The 27,393-nt window shown below is 53.9% G+C and overlaps 1 protein-coding gene across 1 annotated transcript in view; it reads left to right on the top strand.

Annotated features, from left to right (window-relative positions):
* Positions 1-8,661, top strand: part of MYO18B (myosin XVIIIB) — a 57,851-nt gene extending 49,190 nt beyond the window's left edge. The window contains 3 exon segments of the mRNA XM_041410408.1: positions 623-784; positions 5,926-7,217; positions 7,966-8,661. Coding sequence (XP_041266342.1) covers positions 623-784; positions 5,926-7,216 — 1,453 coding nt within the window. The 3' untranslated portion in view covers position 7,217; positions 7,966-8,661.
* The last annotated feature ends 18,732 nt before the right edge of the window (positions 8,662-27,393 follow it).

Raw genomic sequence — 27,393 nt, forward strand, 5'->3', positions numbered from 1 at the left:
CGTGGTCTGGGGGCTCCTGCTGGGTGGGCTGGGGCAGCTTAGGCTCTGGGGGAGCCCAGGGGTGCACAGGGCCCTGTGGGGTGCCCAGGGTGACAGCAGCTCTGTCGCTGCAGTTCCAGCCCTGGGGAAGTGTGTAGGGCTCTGTGGGTCCTTCCCAGGGTCTACAGGGCACTTGCAAAAGCTTGAGGAAATAACAAATGGTAGCAACAATGGTACAAGGGCCAGGCTGCCTGGAAAGGTTTCTTTTCCCTCTGCTGGGAACCAGCTGCTGTGGTGGAGGTGTGAAGGCCACCCACCCTGTGCCCTGTGCCACCATCGGGGCTCTGTGGGGTGCCTGGGGTCACACTGGCTCTGTCACTGCAGCTCCAGCCCCTGGCAGTGCAGAAGTTTCCTTCCCAGGGTCTACAGGGCACTTGCAAAAGCTTGAGGAAATAACAAATGGTAGCAACAATGGTACAAGGGCCAGGCTGCCTGGAAAGGTTTCTTTTCCCTCTGCTGGGAACCAGCTGCTGTGGTGGAGGTGTGAAGGCCACCCACCCTGTGCCCTGTGCCACCATCAGAGTGACCCATGACCCCTGCAGCCCACACCTGCAGAGCTGACAGGTCTCTCCTGTCCCCTCAGGGATGCCTGCTCCAGTGTTGGCTCCGTGCTCAGCCTGGAGCCTGCAGAGAGTGTCAAATCCTGGCCGAGCTCCTCCTCAGGCTGGACATCCCTGGCGAGTGCCAGCGTGGCCGGAAGCGTTTCAGCACTGTCCGTGGGCAGCCGCAGCACCCAGAGCCTCAGGTAAGGGACCCCCAGCCCATCCTGGGGGTGTTGGGGGGTGCTGAGGTGTTGGGGCTCCCTCTGGGCTCTCCTGGGATGTGCAGAACGGAGCTCAGAGGGACCTGTGGTGTTTAAGGTCAAAACATCAAATCAAGGCAGGCAGTCGCTGCCACGCCAGGATCAGTGAAACACCAGATGAAAGTCACTACATCAAAAACGTGCTTCAAGCAGGAAAATATCCCTTGATGTATTCTCTGGAGATAATTTAAAGAGGCAATGCAGCATATTTGAGGATTTGTGTGCCATATGCTCGCTGCTGAGGGAGAGAGATGCGTTTCTACTGTTCTAATATCAAATATGTTAATTTTTGGTGGTGATGCTGATGGGCTGGGAGAGAGATGGAGAGGGGCCCAAGCACCTGCACTGCCCAATGTTCCTGCTTTGCTCTGTGGGTGCCCAGGTGCCCATCCTGAATTGGTGCCTATCAGAGGGATCACCCAGTCCAGAGAAAAAAACCCATTTCTGTGTTATCACAGAGAAATTTGTGTTTCATGGGTGAAACAATCACATGGCTTGAATTTGGAAAAGTTCTGTAAATCAGGGTCTGGGGCTGCATTGTGGAGGGAGCTGTGAGGATGGAGGAGGGTGTCAGATCCCCTTGAAGGTTTGTGAGGACAGAGGTGAAGCACGGATGGAGCCCTGGGGCAGGGAGCAGAGTGGGCTCCGGAGAGCATCATCCCCCTGCAGGGAAGGTGGAAAAGGTGCCAAGCATCCAAACTCGGGATGGGCAGGGCTGAAACTCAGAGTGGGCAGCTCTGCCAGTGCTCCTGCTTGCAGCCCCTGTGATTCAGGGCCTCCCCACCCCACTGCTCTCCCAGGGATGGTGTCTCAGGACACACATCACTACTTTTCCAGTTTTTCTCCCCATAACCAGGGCAGGTGCCAGGCTGAGGCTGGGCACAGCTCCCTGCACGTGTAGATGCTCCAAGGTGACAGGGTTTGCCAGGGTTGTGGGGCATAGTTTCACTGCAGACATTAGTATTAATCTCCCTGCTCTGATTCTGGAGAGCTCCATCCCCACGGCCCCCACCTGCCTTGTACAGGAGAATCACTGTTATCAGAACTGATGTTCTGAAGAGCAGTTCCCCAGCAGGAAACACCCTGGGCGAGCTGGAGCAGTTTGGGGAGGTACAAGGCAGAGTTTAAGAGCAGTCAGGCAGGGCAGAGACCTGTGGGGAGGTCACAGAATCCTGGAATGGTTTGGCTTGGAAGGGACCCTAAACATCATCTCATTCCAACTCCCTGCCATGGGCAGGGACACCTCCCATAGAGCAGTGATGAGTGGGAGCCCTGAGAGCAGTGGGCTGAGCTCACTGACACCCTGCACAGTAAATAAAGCCCTTCCTAAGCACTGCTGAGGAGGCTTTGGTCCAAATGACCCAACTCTGATCATTAATGAATGACAGAAAAACAGGCATTGTGGCTAATATCTTATTTCTGAGCTGAAACGCCTTGGATTTATAGAAGATATGCAGGCTTTCAGGTTGGACATCAGGAGGAATTTCCTCATGGAAAGGGTGGTGAGGCCTTGGAAGGAGCTGCCCAGGGAGTTTTGGAGTCCCCATCCCTAAGGAAGGTGGCACTCAGTGCTCTGGGCTGGTGACACGGTGGGGATTGGTCACAGCTTGGACTCAGTGGTCCTGGATTCCTTTCCAACCTCACTGAGTCTGGGATTTTGGGGTTTGCTGGGCTGCCTGTGGCCCTTGTGAAAAGCAAATTGTCCTGAGCCCTGGCCACAGTGTGACCATCACCCTCTGTCCTGGGGCTTGTGAAGGGACAAATTGCAAATGCTGGTGTGGGAGCTGAGTTTGGCTGCAGCTCATCTAAGATGGAAATAGAGCGAGGAGGGATGAAATGCAAACAAACAGGAGACGAGACTGGAGGTAATAAAAATGAGATCAGGGAAACGAGTTCTTCCTTATTAAGATTCCTTTGTTTTACACAAGCTCCCAGTAATGAAAAATGAGTCCTGCTCGTGTTGGCTGCTCAGCAGCACATCTGGGGTGTTTGCTGAACAAACAGCTGCCAAGAGCCAGAGGAGAGCCAGGAGCTCTTATCACCCCTGTGCTTACAGGAGGGAGAGCTTTGATTAACGTTTCCTTTAATTCTCTGCTATTTGAATGCCTGTACAAAACGCTGGCCAGCAGAGCTAAGCCTCCATAAATATGACACAGTGCAGGGTTGGGATAAATATGATTTTTTTTTTTTTATTAAGAAGCCAATTTAAAAGTTTAAGTATTTATTGTGCCCCTTTCCAGGCAGGTCAGGGTTTTGCTGTGATGGGAGACTATCCAGAGGTGCAGTCAGGGAGTGGATCCACAGCCCAGGATCTGCCTCTCCATCCTGCATCCCACAGGACTGGGGCATCCACAGCCCTGGCATCACTCCAGGATCACCCTGACAGCAATTCCCCTCCCACCTTGGTTCACAAAACCAAGAGCCCTGGTCCCGAGGCTGCTGGGGATCCGACACATTTATTTTTAAGCACGATTGTGTCAGGAGCAAATCATTACGTGGGAAACTGGGAGCTCTTGTGTAGATGATAGTGTGACAAGAAAATCCTCTTCTGACAGAAATGAGGCCAATGTCTCTTCCCTCCCTGAAATGGAGCTGTCTTGGCTTTATTTATCATCTCCCAGGAAAAGCATCCCAGCCACACTTTCGGCCCTGGTCATGTGTTGCAAAGCATGTGTGGATTTTATTGTATAAATGGTTTCAACTGGTATAATTGTAATCATGCTAATTGCTATGTAATCTTCACTAATTATTGTTGTATGTCATTTGGTTTGGTGTGAATGGCAGATTGCAGAGCTCTGTTGGCTTCCAGGTGCCTCCCAGGCATCTTTTGCTGGGAAAATCATCTTCCCTGAGGAGGTTGGAGGAGCAGGGCTCTGCTCAGGGCTGGAGGGGCTCATGGTCCTGCCTCCTGTGGCATCACCCTCTTTTGGGGCTGCCTGTGACTTCCTGGGGTCATTCTGAGCCCTGGGAATTCGTGCTGGGAATCAGCCAGGGATTTATGGATGAGCAGAGGATGCTGCAGGATGGGGTGTGGCCCTCTGGCTCTTGTGTCCTGCCTTGTGAGGGGGATGAGGCTGAGGAAGGTGAGCCATGATTTTGGAGGGGATTTTGGTAGGCATAAGGGAACAGTTAAAGAAACAAATCATGGAATGGTCGGGGTGGGAAAGAACCTTCAAAATCATCCAGTCCCACCCCTGCTGTGGGCAAGGACACCTTCCACTGTCCCAAGCTGCTCCAAGTCCTGTCCAGCCTGGCCTTGGACACTTCCAGGGATCCAAGGGCAGCCACAGCTGCTCTGGGCACCCTGTGCCAGGGCCTCACCACCCTCACAGGGATGAATTCCTTCCCAATATCCCATCCAACCCTGCCCCTGGCAGTTTTATGGGTGCAGAAAATAGGAACTTTTGGGAGAGACAAGGATGGATGGGGCAGTCTTGGCCTTTGGCTGGAAACCAGGGCATGGAGAGTGTGAAGTCCCTGCTTGGATTCCGGGGCTGTGTCCCCTTGCCAGCCAAGGAAGCTGGAACAATCCCACCTTTGCAGCTTTCACTCCATTTCAGACTCTGAAGATTTTCAGAGAAGCAGCACCTGTCAGTCATGTTGAACAGGACAATAAATACAGCGTGTTCAGTCCTTGTTCACAGCCCATTAGTGGTTCTCACATCTCCACTCACTTTTATCTCAGCCTTAAAACCCAAATAAAAGCCCTGATGCCAGTGTTTAATTTATGAAAGCCATTCATGCAGCACACAGGTTACAATATTATTTGGAAACGTGCAGAATGAATGGAGCAATTTCTGTACAAAACCTCACCAAAGGATTACACCAGCCATTTAAGTAAGATGCAATTTAGGATCCTAAAATCCAGCATTATTGAAATGTCTCAAACTATTAATCAGCTGTGGTGCTTCCGCAGCGTCAGCACGGGACGGGCTCTGAAAGGTGCAGTGATTCAGGGAGATGAAGCCCCTGGTTAATTCCTTTTGTGTTGAATAATCAAGTGATTAAGGCTGGTTAAGTGAGCAGGGAAGGGCGGTGGGTACCAGTTCAGGGTGGCACCTCTGTGCCCTGGGCTGTGCCAGCGGGTGCCAGGAAGCTGGAGCTGCTCCACTGCCCCTTCCCTTCTGCAATCACGCATTTCCCAGCTCTGGAGTTTGTCTTCAGCCCATCTCGGCATGTAAATTATTTCACGGGTCAGCAGAGTCCGAGCGTCCCGGGATTATCCGCTCCCGCCCCATTCCCATGGCCACAGCGGCATTCCCGGGGCAGGAAGCTTCATTAGGAGTGCTGCTCCCTCCAGAGATGCGTTTGTTCTTTGGGTCCTGCTGCTTTGCTCTGCCCTGTTCCCTCTTTTTCCCTCCTCCTTTCTTTCCCAAATTCCCATCCCAGTAAGGCCAGACCTCGTTTCCTTCGGCTGAGCGGTGATGGGAATGGGGACACTGCCACAAAGCAAATGCAGGTGCTTGGAGGGGATCATAAAGTGTCCCATCGGGGGCTTAGTGACACCAGAGACCCCAAGCCCACTGGTGACTGCAGTCCCCCATCTCTGTGACAGGTGGATCCCATGTGGTTCCTGCACCAGCCCTTTTTTGGGATGTGGCTGTGTCTGGCCATCCCCCCTTGCTGTGCAGGAACACCAAATTCAGGGGTTGCAGGGCTCCTGCTTAAGCAGCAGCCTGGGTGAAACATGCCCAGCAATAACATTGAGATGTGTCAGGGGTGCGCTGTGAGCTGCTTTCATAAAATTTTAGTGAATAATCTTTGGCTTTGACAGAAATAAAATAAATCCTGCATATTGCTGTAATCTGTCAAGAAGAAGGATATTTGGAGGTAAGTGCTGGCTTGGCAGAGCTGAAGCTGGTCACACCACGTGCTCTACACCAGGAATTATCCAGACTGGCTGACCTGGGCTTATTTAAGATAAAATCCTTGGGCATTGCCCAACTGCTGGATGCAGCAGCCTGTTTATCCCGAGACTCCCATGGCAATGCCAGCTTTTCACTGCTCAGCCTCATCCTTACTGGATGACATCCCGGTCACTGGGAATCCCGCAGTCTAACCTAACACCAATTTCTGTTGCTCAGGGTGAGCAGAGACACCAAGGACCCCGCTCTGAGCCGGCCTCTCTCCTCCCGGAGCTCAGCCCGGCCCGGCGAGGCTGCGGATCCGGGGAGGACAGCGAGTCCGCTGCTGGGCTCCAGAAGACGGGAATATGGAAAACCTCAGGCAGAAGAAGAGCTGGAAAGCCCAAAGAAGCCCGTGGATAGGGCAAGAGACACATCCCCATCGGCGCTGCTCCGGGGGGGCTCCCCGCCTGCGGACGGGAGCTTCCCCGGCGCGGTGTCCCCGCCGGTGCCCAGCAGGAGGAGGCTCTCGGGGGTGTCGGTGGCCTCGGGGCCGGTGCCCAGCTCTGCCGCCCTCTCGGAGTACGTGGAGGAGCTGCGGCGGCAGCGGGGAGCGGAGCGGGAGCTGCCGGGGCTGGGGGCCGCCTCTCCCCTGCCCATTTACCGCACCACCGGCGCCGCGGCCCTGCGGCGCTCCAGGGCTGTCCCGGCGGCCGAGGAGCCCCCGGGGAGGCTGGAGGGGGATCAGGCAGGGGAAGGGGAGGCAGCAGGTGCCAGCCTCACCCGCTCCTCCAGCCTGCGGAGCATGGCCTCGGAGCCGGCCGAGCCCCCGCGTTCCCCGGCGCTGAAAAAGGCATCGAAATTCGGCTCCTACGACTCCCTCCTGCCGGCCCTCGACGGCTCCGGCCGCCGGCCGAGCTCCCCGGCTGCCGGGATGGAGGTGGCGCGGCTGAGCTCCTGGAGGAGCTGCCTGGAGCCGTCGCTGGAGGATGTGGAGCTGGGGAAGGAGCCGGAGGGATTTCTGAGCTCCCTGCCCGGCGATGGGCTGGGCGAGGGGAAGGGCAGCGACCCCTTCAGCTGGCGAATACCCACCCTCAACTACGAGAGGAGAACCAAGGTTGACTTCGATGATTTCCTGCCGGCCATCCGCAAGTCGCGCTCCGCCAGCAGCCTGGCCAGAGCCCGCAGGGACAGGAGGGACGGCCAGCGGCCCCTCACCGTGCGCTTCGAGGACGAGGCCATAGCCTCGGGCAATCTGGAGCCCTCCGAGACCAAGGGCACTGCCAAGTGCAGCCCGACCCCTCGGGAAGAGCCCGGGGACCTCTCTGACTGCTCCTCATCCTCGGGATCCCACCGCTCCTCCCGCAGCGCCGACAGCATCAAGCGGCGGCCGCAGCCCCCGAGGGGCGCCGGGGAGGGCTCCAGCGGCAGGGCCGGCAGCCAGGGCAGCGGGATGAGCCGCCGAGCCGAGGCCGAAGGCAGGGAGGACGATGTCAGCAGCATCATGAAGAAATACCTGGGCAAAGAATAAGGTAACTGTGCTGGCCGCTGGCGTGGGCTCAGAGCCGTGGGGGCACGTTTGGGGTGCTGGCCTGAGCCTCGGTGGCTGTGCTGATGATGGGGAGTGTGTGGGGACAGGATAGCTGGGACAGCAGGAGTTCCTATGCTCGTCCTGGTGTGTCAGAGCATCCCAGGGCTGCCTGGGTGTCCCTGGGGGTGTGTGGCACTGGGATTGGTCCCCCCTTGCCTTTGCACCTTCAGGATGCAAATGGGGACACTGCTGGTGCCAGGGACAGCCCCAGAGCCATCCACAGCACCAGCTCAGAACTCACTGGGGTGTCCAAAACCAGTATCCCTCAGCTCCCACCCCAGCACATGGTAGACTCAACCCCCAAGTGCTCCCTCCTCAGGGCCCAAGTTTCTTTTGGTGATTAGAAATCAGCTCAGGCTGGATGCTGGGGGTTCCCTCTGTGGAGGATGGGGCTCCCACCTGGCTCAGACATCCTTCCCCCAGTCCTCAACAGCCTCCAACACCCACTCGGATGCCATGTCTGGATTGCAAGTGACACTTGAAGAATTAGGATTTATTGCTGCAATCCAGGTTTGAAAGTGGAGTCCTTAATGAATGCGCCACTACTGTAATTAAGTGTTTAAAATAGATTAGAAAAACATTTTGTAAAACCATTGCCTTTAGAGTAACTTATTGGATGTCAAGCTGTGACCAAATTGACTAAGCCAACACACGAAGGGAGCGCGTGTTAATAAAACATTTCTTTCCAGGAAGCAAATTTGCATAATGCAACGTCCCGCTTTCTGCAGGATCTGTTTCCATCAAGCCCCAACCCGCAGTGATGATGAGCCACGTTGGGCACAGAGCTTCCCTGCTCCTGGCAGAACCACCTCACTTGAGCAGAGACTGCAAAAGGATCCACAGAAGTCATGGGATGGTTCTACAAACTTTTTTTGGTCCTGGACATACCGTGGTTTCCTCATGCTCCTGCCCCGTTTCCCAGCGCCGCAGCTTTGCTCAGGGCCAGCCGCTGGACAAGGACTTTCCTGTTCTCCTGCAGTTGTTCAACTTGGGAGTTGGTGCTTAAATTAAAACCCAGCGGCTGCCACAGATGCTGAGGATGTGCCATGGCCTGGGAAAGCCACTCTTGAGGGGAGCTGGAGGGACACCAAACCCCTCCTGTGTAACCCACAGCTGCAGCCCAGGTGTCTCATCCCACACTGCACTGCTCAAAAATCAGCTCATCTTGAGGGTGCTCTTGGGTCTCACTGTGACACCCAGCAACAGCACAGCTCTGAAACTTTTATAATTCCACAGGTATTTGATGGATCCATCTGTGCTTCCATGGCTCCAGCCTGTGGGGGACACCTGGGCACATCCCAGTGGCTTGCAAGGCACATGGGCAATGGGGGCTCTATTTAATGTCTGCTTGGTTTTTACACAATAAAATATTTGCTTCTTTGACACACAGGTCCCTTCTTGTTGTTCCTTTCCCCACAGTGGGGGCAGGTCTGTGGAAATTGTGCAGTGCAGAGCTGAGCACCTCCTTCCACAAAAACCCCTCTTTTCTCAGCCTCACCCTTCTTTCCTAGAAGAGATCCAAACTTATTCCTTGATCAGAGGTTTGGGGCAAAAGGATACAGGTCCTTGCACAAATCTTTCCTCTCCATCAGGGATTTCCAAGTCATTTGCTTGGCTGGGAAATTTCCACCAATTTGCATATTCTCCTGGGACCCCCCCGGGACAGCCACAGGGCAGTGGCAGCTTGAAAGGCCAGTTGGGCACTGTTCAGCATTTTGTTTTGCCTGTTGTATTCTTCACCTTCACTTCTCATTTAAAGCAAAGCCTTGCAGCAAGCAGCGTTTTCCTTGTCAGGGATGGATGGGGAGCCTGGGGAGGAGGGCTCACATCAGCACTTTGCTCGGCCGCCTGTCAGCAATTCCCGGCCATTCCCGGCAGCTCCGCGGGGCTGGCAGCCTGGCAGGGGGCAGCTCTGCTCGGGGTGACATTCCCTCTGCTCCCACGTGTCCCTTTCAGGACGTGTGCCTCATGCAAGAAGGCAGCAGATGAAGAAATTGCCTCTAATTAGTTTGAAATTGGTCTTTTTTAATGATTCTGCTATTTCTGGGAGAAAAAAAAAAACCAAGTGCTTTTCTCTCATCAGCGAGTATTGCTCCCCAGAGGGATTTCACAGAATCAGGGAATCACAGAAGGTTTTGGGTGGGAAGGGACCTTAAAAATCATCCAGCTCCTCCCCCTGCCATGGGCAGGGACACCTTCCACTAGCCCAGGTTGCTCCAAGCCCTGTCCAGCCTGGCCTTGGACACTTCCAGGGATCCAGGAGCAGCCACAGCTTCTCTGGGCACCCTGTGCCAGGGCACCACCACCCTCACAGGGGAAGATTCCCTCCCAATATCCCATCTAACCCTGCCTCTGGCAGTGGGAAGCCATCCCCTCATGTCCTGTCACTCCATCCCTCGTCCCAAGTCACTTTTGAGCTCTCCTGGAGCCCCTTTAGACCCTGGAAGGGGCTCTGAGCTCTCCCTGGAGCCTTCTCCTCTCCAGGTGAGCACCTCCAGCTCCCCCAGCCTGGCTCCTTGGCAGAGGGACCCTGGTCTGCCCCAAGCCAACTGGTGGCACCTGAGGGGAGGGACACCAGTGGCACCTGAAGAAAAGACAGCCAGGAGCAGGAATCCAGTGCTGCCCCACCTTCAGCCCCTGAACTCCAACCTACAAACCACCACCAGCCGAGGTGTCACTGTGCAGCTCGTTTTTAATCTCATCTCCAAACGTGACACAAATTGCTCATTATTTGTAGCTGTAGCAAAATGATTCTTTTGACACAAAGCCTTTGATTTGGAATTACTACAGTGTTGGGTTTGCTGGAAATTAAGCTGTTCCTACTTCAACTTGCAGGAGAAAAGCAGATTTGTGTGTAATACGCTGACTTCTTTCTTTTCCTTTTGCTTCGCAGGACACAAAGGAAATTGCTCTGTCACTTGGAATGGCTGTGCACATCCTTTAATGACAAACCAGGACAAAACGATGCTTGGCCTGGAGCGTTGCAGGCTGAGTCCAGAGAATTGTTTGCCCTTGGAGCAGCCAGAGAGCAAAGCTCATGGATGGTGAGACCGAGCCATCCATCAGCGCCGGCCGGCGGAAAATTCGGCGTGTGCACGGCACAGGAGGGAAAGCTCTGGTTCCTGCTCCCCCTGGGAGGCTCAGGGGACACAAAACTGATAGCTGAGCCAGCCAGGAGCAGGACCACGGCCATTTATAGCCTGGAGTGGGAGGACAGGAGTTACTCCCACTGCCCCTGTGTTTCAGCACGTCCCCCTGCTCTCAGCTCTGCGCTGCTGGCAGGGGTGGAGGCCCTGGGGAGGGAAGAGTGGAGGCTCCATGTCACCCCTGGAGAAGGGAGAGTGCTGTACCCAGCACCCCTGTGCCCACATCCCTCCCTCTCCAGGAGGGGCAGACCCTGGCAAAGGGAAATGTCTCCACACCAAATGCAAAAGCATCGAGCAACCAGACTGCCAAGGCTCTAATTAGCATAATTAAAGCTTGCTCTCTTCTCCCACTGGCTGTGCCTGTGGAAAGTCTTCCTCAGAGGAGCAATCTCTGTGAGAGCTCCTTCTTTGCATGATGCCCATCACTCAGGACTGAGTGTCCAGAGCCACCCTGGAGCTTTCCTGCTGGCAGAGCTTCCTTTGGCTCATCACATCCGTCCCTCATCGGCAATGCAGATGAGCTGGGCAGGCTCAGGTGCCATTCCCAGTCCCTGCTGAGGTGGGCACCAGGGCTGGAGACCTCCCTGGTCTCCTCATCACCTCCCTGAACCACTGCACTTTGCAGGAGCTGAGCATCAAGGAGATCATAGAATTCCTGAGTTGGAAGGGACCCACAGGGACGATGGATCCAACTCCTGGTCCTGCACCAGACCACCCTGAGAATCCCACCACGTGCCTGAGGTGCTCTGTGGCCTCCTCCAAAGCTCTGAGAGCAATCAGGGGACTCCATTTAGTGCACTTCCAAATGATTAGCTGGGTCTATGAGCCTCTTTTCCAACAAAGAAGCTGTTTTTCCCAGCACCTGTATCTGTGAACGCTTGGCTTTGACTCCTGACTCTGCTCATGGGGGTGGGAAGCACCCAGAGCTGCACATCCTCACCTGGTAGGGCAGGCAGGGCTGTCCTGATGGGTTGGTGGCTCTGGCAGAAGGATGGGGATGTGGGACCCCCTCCTCTCCTGCGCAGTGTTCAGCTCCTGCCCACGCTGACAGGATTCAATTTCACGGCACTTGGATGCAGTGAGTTAATTCCCGATTGCTGCCATGCGCGGAGCCTCTCTGCCATTAAATGTGTCCCTTCCAAAAGGGAGATAGAATTGAAATTATTCTTCCTTGGGGTGGCTCAGCAGGCGTGGCAGCCTCCCCCTGCACTGCTCACTGTTTGCTGTTGTGGCTGGGCTTGTGCTCCAGCAGTGGCCAAGCCCATCCCCAGCACTGGGACTTCCAAATGGGTTTGGAATGGAGAAACGGGTCTGCGAAGAGATGAGCCAAGAGTTTGGCATGGGGTAGCACTGCAGGGATGGGTGGAAAATGAGAATGGACTGGATTTGCCAAAGCAGTGTGGCCTTGGCCACCCTCCTCATCCCTGTCTGGATAGAGAGCAGGAATTGTGTCCCTGTGCTGGCCAGGACCGCTGAGGGTGACCCTAAATCCCCTGTCCCCATCAGAATCAGGATCTTACCCCTGCCCAGGGTGTCTCCCCACTGCCCATCCCAGCCTGTCAGGAGGAAGGCAGGATGTGCTCCCTGCCCAGCTCCCGCCTTTCCCTCGCTCAGGGCCATCTGTCAGGCTGGGGCTCGTTTTTACCAGGCTGAGCTTTATCCTTATTGAAGTCCCGCTGGGATTCCTGCCTCAGTGCCAGCCAGCCCACACCCTCCTGCCGCGCTGGTGACAAGAGCTTTGTTGTCTCCCGGCAATCCCGGCACAGCCTGGAGCATCCCGGAGCATCAACCACCCCACACCTGCACCTGCCAGCGCCTCCCGCTCTCCGAGGGGGAAAAAAATCCCTGAAGTCAGGACAAGGAGTCAGAGGAAGGAGCTGGGGGCTCTGGGCTGAGGCTCTGCTGGGCTCGGTTTAGGCTGACACTGATGCTGCTGCTCCAGGGGCTGGAAAAGCTGAGATGCAGATGGCAAAGGGGGATGTGGTGGGGCTGTTCAGTGACCTGCCCAGGCTGGCATCTACCAGGAGCAGAAGGGACAGGGCTGGCCCTGCTCTGGACCACCAGGTGTCCCTGGGTGGCTCCCAGGGACACCTGGGAGCCACCCAGGGACAATTAAAAAAATAATGCAGAATTTATAACTCATATCATGCAGAATATAATGCAGAATTTATAACACATATCATGCAGAATATGCATTATAAATATATTATATATATATATAATGTATTATATGCATTATAAATATATTAAATACATTACATATATAATTTATCATATATATAATATTATAAATAAACTATTCTATATAAACATATAGTAGATATATATTATACATTGATACATCTTATAATTACATTGTATATTATATAATACATTGTATATTATAGATTCTCTGTGATGCATTTTATTGATGGATTCTATATTTATAGAGGAGCTTGCTATGTCATCAAATGACTGATACAGTAGGGAAAAGCCACTATAATTATCCTCATTCTATTTTCCACTTTCACTAAGTGTACTTTTGAGCTGTTATAATGGCTATAATTAATTTTGGTTGTTATTTTGGAGTGCAGGCCCACGCAGGCCTTTCCCACCTGTATCCAAGAGACCACTTTTACCACACACCCACAGAAGGCCACCCTGGCCATTAAGGAAAATTGCTGCCAAATGAACTTAATACAAATTAGATTTAGCTGGACAGCCAGTGAACATTCCCAGTAATTTGGAATTGTGCTAAATAATTTATGAGAGGATTGAGGGCAGGAGCTGGGTCCTCATTTCCTCAGCCTGGTGATGAAGAGGCAGCAGTGCCACTGCTGGGCATGAACCCCCACGCCTTGGCCGTGGCTTTGGGGGAAAAAATGTTGTTTTTCCCTCAACTCCCAGCCAAGCTGCTCTTCCTGAGTGATGAATTTCTCTGAATCAAAGTCCTGAAAGAACAGCAAGAGCTTAATTACAGTGCAGGGTCTTTGTGCTCGTGCGGCACATTGCAAACCAGCTGGGGAGAGAGCTCCTGCAGCAGGAACCTCCCAGAGGCGCTGCTGGCACTGGGGTACCTGGAGCAGAGGGAGGCCTTTAAAGGGAATAAAACCCACCCAGCAGAAGCAAATCCCGGATCTGAGGCTCATTTGCATTCCAATTGCAGAGCTCTGGGCTGGCACTGACTCCAACCCACCCAGGCATCACCCACAGCAAAAAACCCAAAACTGGGGCAAGCCGGTGCCGCTGAAAATGCTTTTCCTAAGGAATATTCATGTTCTCCTCTGCTGGCTGGAGCAGCCAGGGCACCGTGGCTGTGCCTTGGGAGAGGGGTCCCTCAGAGCCAGCCCTGACCCTGAGCTTGTCACGCTGCTGCCACTTTCTGCTGATGTGTCAGAAATAGCTCAAGGTCTCGGGGGCTTTAAGACAAAGGTTTGGTACCTGTCCATTTTAATTACTCTCCAACAGCACAGCCTTTGTCAGCTGCCATCCTGAAGGATAAAGCCATCCTGCTTTGCCAGAGTTTCCCAGCAGCAGTGGGTGGGATTTCACAGGGATTTGGTCTGCCTGGTGCTGCACAAACACAGCCAGGAGAGGTGCCAGGGAGGGGGAGCAGGGCTTGGTGCTGAGGTGCCCCGGGCAGGCACCAGGACCAGCACCAGGACGTGGAAGCTCAGCCGAGCACGGGGAGCGTGGGCAGGGATCCAGGGAAACAGGACTCCGTGCTGGAAACCTGAACATGTGCTTTCTGGGAAGTGCCAAGAAAGCAACATTTGGAGGTTAAGAAATGGCAGAAAACAGACAGATTTTTCCATGCGAAATTCGGAGAAACGCAGACTGCGAGTTTGGCGGAGCCCAAGCTGTGCAGTTTGTGTGATTAATTCATTAGTATTTTTAATATATACAGGGGGATTTGGGCCCCTCAGATGAAAGGTGTCAGTGGCATTGCTGTGATGGGTGGCTGGGGACAAGGCAGGAGGGATGGGGTGCAGGAAGGGGAGTGTGGGCTCTGCCACCAGCCCCGTTTGCCCCCTGTGGGTTGTGGGATGGGCTGGAGGTGCAAACCAGGTGTGTGAAGGGGGCACACCCAGGGCACACCTGGGGGGCTCCATGCCCTGATCCCTGCTGGAGCACAGTGAGAGTGGGCAGTGCCCACTCCCCTGCCCCAGCTCTGCACCCCCCAATATCTTAGCATTGTGGTTTTTGAGCCCAAAACACCCTTCAGATTAAATTATTTATTCCTGTGAAATGTGCTTACAACTGCAGAAGGATTTTGCTTAATTGAGAGTGCAGCCAGCATTTTAATAAAACTATAAAAGGGTGAAACGTGCATAAACAGAGGAAAAGTGTTTAATCTCGGCACAATCACTTGATGTTCATGAGAGCATTTAGCTTCCAATATAGCAAAGCAAATAATACTGAGATCCCACGAGCAAAGAGATATTTTTATCATTTTGCACAAGCCCTGGGTTTAAATCTGACATTATAATTGTGAATTATGGTAGTCCATTACCATAGCTACAGGAGGCTCTGACCAGCCAGGGGATCAGGTTACTAATGGCTGTCACAGGTTGGCTGTGGTGACAGCGATCCCTTGGGACTGCCGTGCCCTGGGTGACACCCCAGAGGTGGCATTGCAGCACGTGGCACAGCATGGCTGTGGGGTCAGCAAATTTGTGTTGAAGCCACTCCTGCCTGTGCTCCAGAGCTGAGACCAGCGCCTTCTTGTGCTTTGGATATGGGACCAGGACCTTCCTGTGCATTAAATATGGGATCAGCACCTTCCTGTGCCTTGGATATGGGACCAGCACCCTCCTGTGCATTGAATATAGGACCAGCATCTTCCTGCCCCTGGATAGGTCACCAGCACCCTCCTGTGCATTAAATATGGGATCAGCACCTTCCTGTTCATTAAATATGGGACCAGGACCTTCCTGTGCATTAAATATGGCACCAGCACCTTTCTGTGCATTAAATATGGGATCAGCACCTTCCTGTGCCTTGGATATGGGACCAGCACCCTCCTGTGCATTGAATATAGGACCAGCACCTTCCTGTGCATTAAATATGGGACCAGCGCCTTCTTGTGCATTAAATATGGGACCAGCACCCTCCTGTGCATTAAATATGGGATCAGCACCTTCCTGTTCATTAAATATGGGACCAGGACCTTCCTGTGCATTAAATATGGGATCAGCACCCTCCTGTGCATTAAATATGGGACTAGCACCTTCCTGTGCATTAAATATGGGACCAGCTCCCTCCTGGGCTTCCTTGGAGGTGGTGGGTGAGTGCTGAGGCTCTCCGAGCCCCACACTGGTGCCTATACCCTCACACCAGTTACAAGAGGCAGCACATCCTCCATTCAGTCCTGTTAATAGCTGGGAGCAGCTTGTCTGGGCTTTGGGATTTGGGATTGCACTGGATCTGCTCCGACAGCATCACTCAGACACCTCTGCAGAAGCAGCACGGGCCCCTTCCCCACCCCCTCCTGTGCTGAGCATCCTCTCAGCAGCACCAGGTACGAGGCAGGGAGAAGGAGAACCCCTCAGTGTGGGATTCAAACTCACAGCCTGCTCTCTGAGAAAAGCATTTGTGTGGTGTACTGTAACCAAGGAGACTGGGAACTCAGGGAAATGGCCAGTCCCACTTATCAGGAGCTTTTCTTCATCTCTGCTGGCGCACAGGATTGTGCTTGGTTTAATAAAGAGGTGGAAACAGCGTCGCCCTTTGCAGGGAGAGACAATTCTTCAGCAGGCACTGACGTCCCAGCTGTCATCTGCTGATGGGGAAAGATGGACAGCTCAGAAAGCAGTGCAGCCAGCAGCTGGAATTCCCCTCCAGGCACCAAACTTCCATCCCAACTGCAGGAATCACCAGGAAATTTCCAGGCCCTGCCAAGGAAGGCTGCTCGTGCCAGCTGGAGGGGGGGGATTTGGGGTGCTGCACCCCCCAAAAGGACTCAGGACTCTGCCCCAGGGACCCCTGGGCTGTGCCTAGAAGATGTGGAGAGAGATCACTGGGAAAATCCCAGGGGATGCTGCACTGCCACCTCTGTGGCCCCCAGCAAGGCGCTGCTCCTTCCATCCGTGGGACAGAGCATTCATATATTCCTGCCTACCTCAGAGCCTGCTCCTGGGGAGGAAAGCCATTATTTAAACATTAATTCCTTGTGTGGGCTCTCCTGCAATAAAGCAGGAGTGCGGAGGTGTTGAAGGAATTACGTTTTTATTTAATCACGGAGTAATTACAGGACCAGAGCTCTACGGAGCAGCTGTGATTGACTTCCCAGCTCAGCCCCAGCTCACAGGAAGGGCCAAACTGTCTGACAGCAAACACACAGGGAGCACCCACCCCTGGCATGGCCACTGCAATGGTGCCACTGCTCAGTGTGCCACAGAAATGCAAATAGGCAAATATAAATATATAAATAAAAATGATAGAATAAAGACAAATATATCAATATAAATATAAAAATATATAAAATTATAAGTATAAATATAGATATAAATATAAATATATAAAAATATAAAAATATAAAAATATAAAAATATAAAAATATAAAAATATAAAAATATAAATATAGATATAGATATACATACACACACACATATCTGTCTATCTATCTATATATATCTGTGCATATATTTATAGTCTGCTGCAAGGACAGCCCCAGCTCAGACAGGGCTCTGTTTCCAGGGTGGTTTTGCACCAGGGAGCTGTAGCCCCATAACCCAGAGCAGGTCTCTGGGGATGCATCCAGAGCATTCTCCAAATTCCAAATTTTGTACAGACACCACTTAGCAGAGGGCAAAGGAATTGCCACAAGGGTGACAAGGGTAAGAGCACGGCTTGTGGCAGGATCAGCTGCACGGGGAGCAGGGATGTGCTGGGAAATGTCTCTTCTTCCCCTTCCATAGCAATTACCTGCATCTGGGTTTGCCTTAAAAATTTCACCAGTTTTATCAAAAAAAGCTGATTTTGATGCCAGAGTGCTCTGCAGGGTCTGGTCTGACACTGGAGCACAGGCAGTAAATTCCTCCAGTTGTTTTTTGCTCAAGTGAAGCTTTCCCCTCAGAAAAAAAAAACATCCCAACTTAATTTGAAAACTTCAAGAGACTGAGAAAGCATCACTTCCCCTTGATAATTTGTTCCAGTGGTTAATTACCTCACTATTAGAAATGTGTCTTTTGTTCTAATTTAAATGTGTCTGGCTCCAGCTTCCAGTTGTTGGCTCTCTTGTGCTTTCCCTGCTGGATTAAAAGGCCCTTTCAGAGCTTGCTCTATCCCAGGAACATTTTTGCAGAGCGGATTCAAGGCACCTCTGGATCCTCCTCTGGCTAAACCCCAGGGACTTCACTCCCCCCTTGCCTTTCAGTGGTGTTTTTTTCAGTCCTCAGAGAATTCTCCTCCCTCTTTTATTCACCCTCTCCTGCTTGCCAAACCCCTCTTTAAGGAACCCCATTTCCCAGCCCTGCATGGAATATTCCCCTTGGTCCCACAGGTGCATCAGGAGCGTGCCAGGACCACAGCAAGCCCCTAAACCTCACCAGGGCTGTGCTGGGGCCACTGCCTCCAGCCTCGGAGGGTGTCAGAGCCCTGAGAATGCCTGTGGAGCTGCTTTTGCTCCTCCAGCCTCCAAATTATCTTCACATTTGATGTTTTCTGGGACGCAGCCTCCCAGTTTGCGAGCATGGCCTACATTTCCTGTGTCTAGATAGCAGCATTGCCTCGGATTTGATTAAAATGTGCTTTTTCTTGGATGGCAGCAGATTTACCAAGGAATCCAGATTCCCCCGCTCCCGCAGGACACCGTCTCGCCAGCAGACCAAGAAAACAGGGCTTTCTACCCCAACTTTGTGGGGTGGGAGCTGTTTCTTAATCCCAGAGAGCCACCCTGCTCCCGCAGGACACCGTCTCACCAGCAGACCCAGAAAACGGCTTTTTACCCCAACTTTGTGGGGTGGGAGCTGTTTCTTAATCCCAGAGAGCCACCCTGGGCACGGAGCCATGGCCAGCACTAACAGGTTCAGCATCAGCCCCACTAATCTAAGGGTTAATCTCCTTAGAGGGAGCAGTGCTGGCTTTGTGGGAAGATCAGGGCTCAGGGATCTCTCTCCCCATCCCAGCAGCCTGAGAAGTGGAGCCATGGCCAGCACTAACAGGTTTAGCATCAGCCCCACGGGTTAAGATCCTTAGAGGGAGCAGCGCTGGCTTTGTGGGAAGATCAGGGCTCAGGGATCTCTCTCCCCATCCCAGCAGCCTGGGAAGCACTGAGGGAATTCCCTGCCTTGCTCAGTCCTCGTGGCTCTCCCACAGCTGCTGCCACAGCCATGCCACCAGCGCATCCTGCCATGTGGGGAGCAAGAGGGTGACAATGCAGGGCTCTGGCTTGGCCACCAGAGCACAGCGAGGTGGTGCTGCTCCTGTGGGTTATCCAGCAGCAAACGCTCCCAAAGAGGCCCTGGGAGAGCTGTTGGCTCCTGGGAAATGCAGATAGGCAAGCAGAGGGTGCTGGAGGTGGCCTGCAGGTGGATGTCGCCCCATCCTGAGCAGGGCATGCGCCCACGGTGGCTGCAGAGCCCAGAGCTGGCACTGGCCCAGCCCTGGCACTGGCCCAGCCCTGCTGGCAGTCACAGGCTGAGGTGTTCTCAGCAATCAGATGTCACCTCTAACCACGTCTCCAGCCAGCAGCTCTGCAGGACAGCTCTCATTGTCCCAGGGTGGTGACACCGGCAGTGTCCAGCCCCGGGGACACCACGAGCACACGGGCTAATCAAAGGTGATGGCATCACTCAGCCCCAAGGACCCCATCCCAGGGGCATTCCTCTCTCTCCCTGCACAGCCCTGGAGCCACTTCCTTCTTCATCCCCACATTTCACAGGACTTTGTGTCACCACCTGGGGAGGGTCACAGCGCCAGGTCCCAGTTTTGTAGTGGCTTTTTGACCTGTCCACCCCCCTGGGAACACTGCAGAGAGCTCCCTGGGGAGTGCATGGATCCCTCCTTGTGGCTACACTCCCTCCTGGCAGGGTGACAAACAGGAAGGGACCACAGGACACCCACGGCAGGAAGAGATGCGGGGGCATTTCCCAGGCAATAAAAATCTCTGGCAGCTTCTCCGAGCAAAGCTGGGGACGGTTCCCTCCTTCAACAGGCCCAGTGCCTATGTGCCAGGCAAAAAGGGACCTCTGCCCTGCACAGGAGAGTTCATAAATCATCAGTGATTTGCTCAGCTCTGCTCTCACCAGGCTGGGAGCGCTCAGGGATGCTCCTTGCGGACCTGCCCCTCCTCCTCCGAGGTCTTCCACAGAAACCACCGAGTAAATAAAGATAAGACTCTTACTCACCGCTGCCCACGTGAATCACCCCGTCAGGGCAGCCAAGGAAAACGCTCCGTTTTTCCCCAGACCTCTGCGAACTAAAAAAAGCAGCGCTGGCTGTCCCCTCGCCCTTGCTGCGGGCTGTGCCTGTGGCGCTGAGATGAGCTCGGCACGGAGCCCTCGCCAAGCAGCTGCAGCAGAGCAGAGCCCGGGCTGTGCTCTCGCTGCCTTCGCTGCTCTCCTGCATCTCTCCTCCTGTGCCAAAGCATCCACACCCACCAGGGGAACGGCACGGGTGGGAAAGGCAGCGAGGAGAGGCTGGCAGAGCGGGGGACAGCGTGTGAGGAAGGGATGGGACCAGAACGGCACCAGCTCGTACCTGCTGGGTCCACAGAGCCTCGGGGGGATCCATATCCCAGCCAGAGCCCTTGCTCAGTGCTCAGAGGCAGCTGCAGCCTGCAGGGAGCATGGCAGGGGGCTGGGATGCTGCTCCAGGACCTGTGGATTGTTACAGGGATTCAGGGATCTGCTCCTGGAGTGAAGCAACAACACCTTGCTGGGGGAACAGGACACCGTGGTGTTCAGCTGGGCTCTGGTGGGACAGCCAGGCAGGTTTTATGGCTGAACAAATGGATGATTCCCCATCCCAATCATCAAACGGATGACTCCCCATCCCAGGTCGGACAGGCCCTGGAGACACGTGCTCCAGTGGAAAGTTCCCCTCTCCATGGCAGGGGGTGGGACAAGATGGGCTTTGAAGTCCCTTCCAACCCAAACCGTTCCAGGACTCTATGACAATAGGAACTCATTCCATGACAATGGGATCTCATTCCATGACAATAGGAGCTCATTCCATGACAATAGGAACTCATTCCATGACAATAGGAGCTCCTGGCGGGAGCAGGAGGAGAGGCAGAGCCGGCATCCCCCAGCCTGCTCCCGTGGCAGGGCACACGTGTTGCTGCATGATGGATGTTTGCTCTGTACCAACCCAGGAGCCGAAATAAATTGCAGCTATACAATGAAGAGGCACTTTATTGCTCAGGCATTAGGCAAAGCTAATGTAATCCGAACTGATATTGAATACAAATCCTTGGCTGTGACTCACCCTGCTATTACATTGTGTTCTGCAGAGCAGCCGCGTGCCATCAGAGTCAGGCTTTAGGGAAAAATAAGAAAGGAACAGGCTTTTCTCTCTCCCTGTGAAAGACAGCTGCAATGACGGCCAAATCACCCAATCATTGCCTTAATTAATAATTATTCGGAGCCTCCTGGGATTGATTGGATCATTATGACACCAAGTGAAGCCTGAAGAAGAACTCCAGGGGGAAGATGGTGTTGATTCCATGTTCACTTTGGCTCTCTCGGTTGCAGAAGGAGCATATCAAAGCTTCAGGAGCTCACAGGGGAGAGAACCTGCATTTTTCCTGGGATAACTCATTCCTGCAACACCAGACTTTACAGCCATCACCTGCTCTTTCAGCCTGAAGCCCAGCATGAGGCCTTTCTGCTGTGCCAGGGCAGAGCTGCAGCAGGAGGATGAGGGGAGAGGAGAGCTTTATTCCCCCAGCCTTCCTCAATCATCTCCCTCCCTCCCTGAGAGTGGAGCTGGGATCCTGCTCAGCACCACCTTTGGTTTCAGGTGCTACATCGGTGCCTGATGCACGGCCAGCAGCCAGGACTGTGGGCTGCACTGCCAGGGCATCCTTTCCATCTGGGAATGGGGTATTGAGGAGACCCTGATGAATCAAGACCCCAAAGACCCCTGCAAGGCAGGGGCTGTCTCTGCCCAGTGCTCTGTGAGGTTTAGAGTCCAGCACAGCTGAGTTAGGAACTCTCACCACACCTGAGGTCAATACTAATGCAGTCCTTGATCCCACAGCCAGCACTGCAAACCTTCCCTCCAACAGAGCCAGGAACCCTCCCCTGCTCAAACTCTCACTTTCCCTCTAACTGTTCACTTTGAGAGCAGAAAAACTTGGGTAAACCAAACTGTGTCCCCCTGGGCCACGAGCCCCAGAGCATCTCAGTGTCTTCAGCATGCTGAAGGGCAGAGTCCATCTCCACCCAGTCCCTGTATCCCTGATGCCCTGCCAAAACTGCACCCAGGCACCCCTGGGGAGAGCCTCTTCATCCTCCACACTGCTGCACAGGACTCCTTGAAGCGTGCCAAGAAAATAAACATGATCCCTGAAAGAAAAATCACAATCCCTCCCACTCCTGTGCTGGATCATCCCCCTGTTGGATATCCACGCTGTGAGCACATGGGGATGACCTAAGCATGAGTGCTGAGCATGGCAGTGGCTCTCCAGCACACAGAGGTGTCTTCCCTGGCTGCAGGCACATTTCTAGCCCTGTGACATCCTCGGCTGCTTTGGGTCACCTCACTGGCTCTTTCTGAGAGGATGGATCCTTGCTGGGGGCTGCAGCAGGGTGGGGACCAGCAAGGAGCACCCCAACCTCTGTCTGGCATCTGCTCCCAGTGCCCCAGGGAGCTGCCAGGCTGTGCTGCAGTGATGATGAGCACACCCGCTGCTCCCCTGGCTTTGGGGAAAGGGAATGAGCCATCCTCGTGCTGCCAGCAGAGCCCCCAGTGAAGGCAATAAGTCATTTGCTCCCCTCCCTCCCTCACAGGGCACCCCTGCTTAATGAGATCATCCATCAACAGGATTTTTGGAAGCTGTCAGCTCGGTTCAGGCTGAAAGACTCAGCCATCAGCCACGGGGATGTGTCAGGGTCTGAGGAACAGGCAGAGGCACTCACTGCCTCCCAGAGCAGCTCTGCCCTGACCCCCGAGCCCTGTCCCACCAGCAGCCCTGCAGACCCCACAAAGGCCTCTGCTGTCAATGCTCGAGGCTTTCTGGGCACAGAGCACATCCAGACACCAGGAAGGGCCTTTCCTGGCTGTGCTGCTGCTGCTGTGGCACAGGGAATGCCATGTGCAGCCGTCCTGGGCTGCTCCCTGCAAAGGTCAGGCTGGCAGAGCGCAGTCGCCAGGAAAAGGCTCCCAGCCCCCAGCCCTGGGCCAGCCCCCAGCTGATTTATTTGCCCTCTGACAAACACGAGAAGCAGAGCAGAACCAGGGGCAGTGGGATGAAAGGGGATGAAAGCAGATGGCAAGACTGGGAGGGACCAGAAATACCTGCAAGGCTTGAACTTCAGAGAATCGGTCTAATATGCAAATAAATGCATTTTCCACAGTGCCGTGCGTGGCAGGAGGACAGGCAGGGGCTGCTGCTGAGTGGTTCTGCACCGTGAAATCAATCCCACACAGCACACACAGGCTGGGCCTGCCAGGAATCCTTCCCAGGTCCCGTTGGCCCACCTCTGGCTGGCACCCACAGCTCACAGATGGAATTAGAGCAGTGATGAGTAAATGGAGACCTTTTTCCTCAGAGTGGTAAAAAAGCTTATGGAAGTGAGGAAAATGCTAGGAATGACAGGGATTTGGGGAGGTGTGGGACAGAGCAGTGTTGAAACAGCAGCCAGGGCGCTCAGAGCTGAAGTCCCCAAATGAGAGGCTGAGCATGCCCTGGACAGGGCAGCCACGTGTTTATTCCCACTTTGAGCCCCTTGACTCGTCCTTCCTGCCCATCCATCTCCTCTGGGCTCCCCACTGGGATATCCCAGAGATGTGGCTCACCAGGGGCTGCCACCCTGCTCCCACCCTCCCCAGGTACCATCACAGTGCCACACTCCCAGCTCCACTTATCTGCTGCCAGGCTGACCAGCTCTGGCTGTAATTTCATGCTGTTCTAAGCAATCACACTTGTAAAGCAAAAATCACGGCTCTGTTTCATGGCACAGAATGTGAAGGAGGCTTTTAAGCTCTGGAGAAATCCCAGCTGATGGCTCATCCCTCTATCCCTGCGCTGGCACTGCTTCATCCCAATGCCCGGACATCCCCACAGCCACCCCCTCACCCACAGCTTTCAGAGCTGTCACAGATAATAATTTCTTCCTAATATTTAATCTAAACACACCCTCCTTCAGCTAAAAGCCATTCTCACTCACCCCAGCACTGCACGCCCTTGTGAAAGCCTCACCCTCCTGCACAGCAGCAGCCCTGCAAGGGGCAGCCCTGCAGTTGCTAAAAACCCTTTTTTAGCAGCTCTCAGTGACAAAGCCCCAGGTGGAAGCAAGAATCCCCACCCTGCCTGTGTCCCACACCTGCCCTCAGCTCCCAAACCTCCCCTGTGCTGCCCTGTGACGAGGAGGGTGGCCCAGTGGTGGATGTGGGGCGTGGAGGGGACAGAGCTGCCCTGTGTCCCCCTCCCTCCGTGCTCAGGGACGTGGATGATCCCCGGTTGTGCCTGTCACCGTGTCACACAACCTGGCACGGACACCTCGTTAGACAGGCAGGGAACGTGCCGTGTGTTTTGGGAAGGAAAACCAAACTCCGTATGGCGCTCTCCATCTGGGCTGGGAGGCTGCCTGGAAGGAAGGAAGGACAGCCAAGAGTGCACATCACTGTCCCAGGGTGACAAAACCTGTCCAAAACCCCGTTCCCGGGTGCCATCACCCCCACCAGTGCCGGGAAGAGGGACTGGGAGCCCCGGTGGTGGCAGCAGGGTGACATGGGGAGGACACGGACGGGATGCCAGGCTGCAGTGATGGAGGGGGAAGTGAGGAAGGGTTTCTCCGCCTGTGACTGGCGATTTTCAGCCTGAGCTGGGACAGGGAGGGTGCAGCCTGCGGCTCTCTGGCAGGGACAGGCTGCACACGCTGCAGATTTGCTCCAAGCTGCGAGGAGGCTCTGACAGGGACTGCCCCCACAGCCTCGATTTCCACTCTGGAGAGTCAATAGTGGGGAAATGCAACGGAAAATCTTTTACAAGAGCAATAACTCTCCTCAGCTCTGTCATTTAGATCAGCACAGGACAAGTCTGTGAGGGAAAGGTTGTTGTAATGAGAGGTGAGAAGCTCTGTGGGCTCTCAGTGTGGCTGGCCCTTGGCTGGCTCCTGACACCCCAGAAACCCCCACATCCCGCTGGGCTTAATCCTCGACCCTGCCACGGTCCTCACCTGACCCCGTCCTTCCCCTGCTGCCAGGAGGGATGGGGTTGCCATGGACCTGCAGCTTTTGGCAGCTTTCTGCCCTCCCAGTCTCCCCCCAAAGCCTCCTGCAGGTCCTTCCCTCCTCCAGCACCTCCCCAGTCCTGTGAGTTTTCTCCTCCTGCAGTAACCAATGAAAAACCCTGAAGAATTTTTGGCAGGAGACTGAGCATTTCCCACCCCTGCATGCCCTGAGGGCAATTCCTGCTTTCCATCTTATTTATACTTATAAATCCAGACGTGGGTGCAGCCAGGCTCCCCTCTGGGAGGAGATTTATCACCTGTGCTCCTGTGGCTCCTGCCAGGACTCCTCCCAGTGGTGTTGTGTCCAACAAGTCAACAGCTTGTCCTGGGGCTGTGTGGACCAGGAGGAGCTGTTGGCACTTCCCTTCTCCCATCTGTCTCCAACAGCAGGGGAACAAAGCCTGTGGAGGGTGGGGAAGAGCTGGCAGTGCTCAGGACCCTCCTGAGCTTGGTTAAGGCTTGGACTCGAAGATCTTAGAGGTTTTATCCAACCAAAATTCTGTGATTCTCACCTGTGAGCTTTCCATGCCCTCATCCTCCACCTTCCCTGGGCAGCCTGGGCACCCCAGAGCCTGGGCACCATCCTGCTGGGTGAGCCCCGTGCTGGCAGCGCCGTGTCACTCAGAGCCAGCCCCTCTCAGGAGAGGGATTATTGATCTGCAGCTGGCACCGGGGCCAAAGCCTGCTGAAAGTGTAATTAATTGATCAGTAAGTGCTCTGAGATCCCAGATGAAAGAGACACGTAATTACCAAGTATCATCCAGTGGCCCTGGGAGTAATTGTGATAACGGCTCGGGGCTAGCACTGGAGGCAGAATTACCTCGGTGCTTAATGTCACCCTCCAGGGACAGACCTGTGCCACACAGAGGGGGCTGGAGAGCTTGGACCCAGGAAATAAAACCCCTCAGTGCCTTCCCTGGGATGCTGGGCCCTGCAGAGAGGCTGGGACAGCAGGAGGGGGTGAGGATGCTGCAGGGTTGGGAGCTGCTCTCCAGAGTCAGAGCAGAGAAGGGATCTCTGGCTCCCAAAATCACTGAGGCTGGACAGGACTGCTGGAGATCTTCATCAGAGAAGATCACCCACCACCAGGACTGTGGGAGTCTGGTGAGCACCTCAGATTCCAGAGGAAGGCACTGGAGCCTAAAAACTGTGGCTCCAGATTTTCTGATTACGCAAAAATTCAGCTCCGTGTGGGATTCTCTGACAACTCCCAACCTTACTTTAGATTTTTATGCTCTGCCATAAAAGCAGTTATAGTAAATTATTAGACCTACACGTGGGCTGTCAGGAGGCTTCTTTCCTATTCAATCCCCCAGGATGTTGTGCCCTCCTGCCCTCAGCTGGGCTGTGTGTCCCTTGTCCCTCCAGCCCTGGCACACGCTGGCCTCAGGGCCACCAAGAGTTTGGGGATGTGGGGCTGGTGCAGCACCTTTCCCAAGGAGATTTTCCCAGGTTCTGGGAATCAAACACCAGTAAATAAACCAATAAAACCCTCCTGGGAATCAAAACCAGTCCTCGCTATGTCATCCCAATGGCCAGGTCAGGGAGAGTGGAGCAGGATTTGCGTCCACTGCCAAACACAAAACAAAAACTGATCTCCTGGGTGCTGGGGAGAGATTTACAAATTTCCCTGGTTCATGCCATTAACCCCGTGGCTGCTCAGGGATCTCAGCAGTGCTGACTGCAATAAAGTGACCTCCTTTAACCTGCAGCCTCCTTCCCACTCTCCCAAAACCCTGCCTGAGCCACAGCCTGAGCAGCTCTGAGCTCTGGTGCCATCTCCGGGTGACAGGACGGGGACAGGGGCATCTCCCCGGGGGTCACAGAGAGCTGAGCTGCCCTGGGACATGCTGTGTCACTCAGCTGACACACACAGCAACTCGGGGCCTCACACACTCATTATCTGCAGCTGGAAATGTCTCCACAGGGCTGGAATTGGGGTGGGATGGGAACTGTGCTCAGAACCATCCCGGGGTGCTCTTGTATTTTTTGAGAACCCCTGACAAAGGTGAGGAAATGATGAATCTGACTTCATGTTCTTAATTGCCAGGCTTTCATCTGATACCCAGAGTCTGGGCAAAGGACTTCCTTTTCCCCTGGAAAATAGCCTCTGTTTGCCACCCATCGCCCTGGCCCACCCTGGCCACCCAAGCTAGAAATTTCCAAATTTTGCTGGATTTCTCCAAAACTAAAGTGGTCAGAATCTAGGTCCCTGCAAGTCCTAATTTATTATATATATATATATATATATATATATATAAAAGGCTAATTTATTAGATTGTATTAAAGAATATGAAACTAAAACTATACCAAACTATACTAAAGAATACAGGAAGGATACAGACAGAACGCTAAAAGATACTGATGAAAAACTTGTGACTCTCTCCTCAGAGTCACAACTTGGCCGTCACTGGTCATTAAGTTAAAACAATTCCCATGCTGGATAAACAATCTCCAACCACATCCTAAAGCAGCAAAACGCAGGAGAAGCAAATGAGATGATATTGTTTTCCTTTTCCTCTGAGGCTTCTCAGCTTCCCAGGAGAAAAATCCTGGGCAAGGGGATTTTTCCAGAAAATATGACAGTGAC

The sequence above is a fragment of the Onychostruthus taczanowskii genome, unplaced genomic scaffold (genome assembly GCF_017590055.1).
Source record: "Onychostruthus taczanowskii isolate IOZ18803 unplaced genomic scaffold, ASM1759005v1 scaffold32, whole genome shotgun sequence".
In the NCBI taxonomy this organism is placed as follows: domain Eukaryota; kingdom Metazoa; phylum Chordata; class Aves; order Passeriformes; family Passeridae; genus Onychostruthus; species Onychostruthus taczanowskii.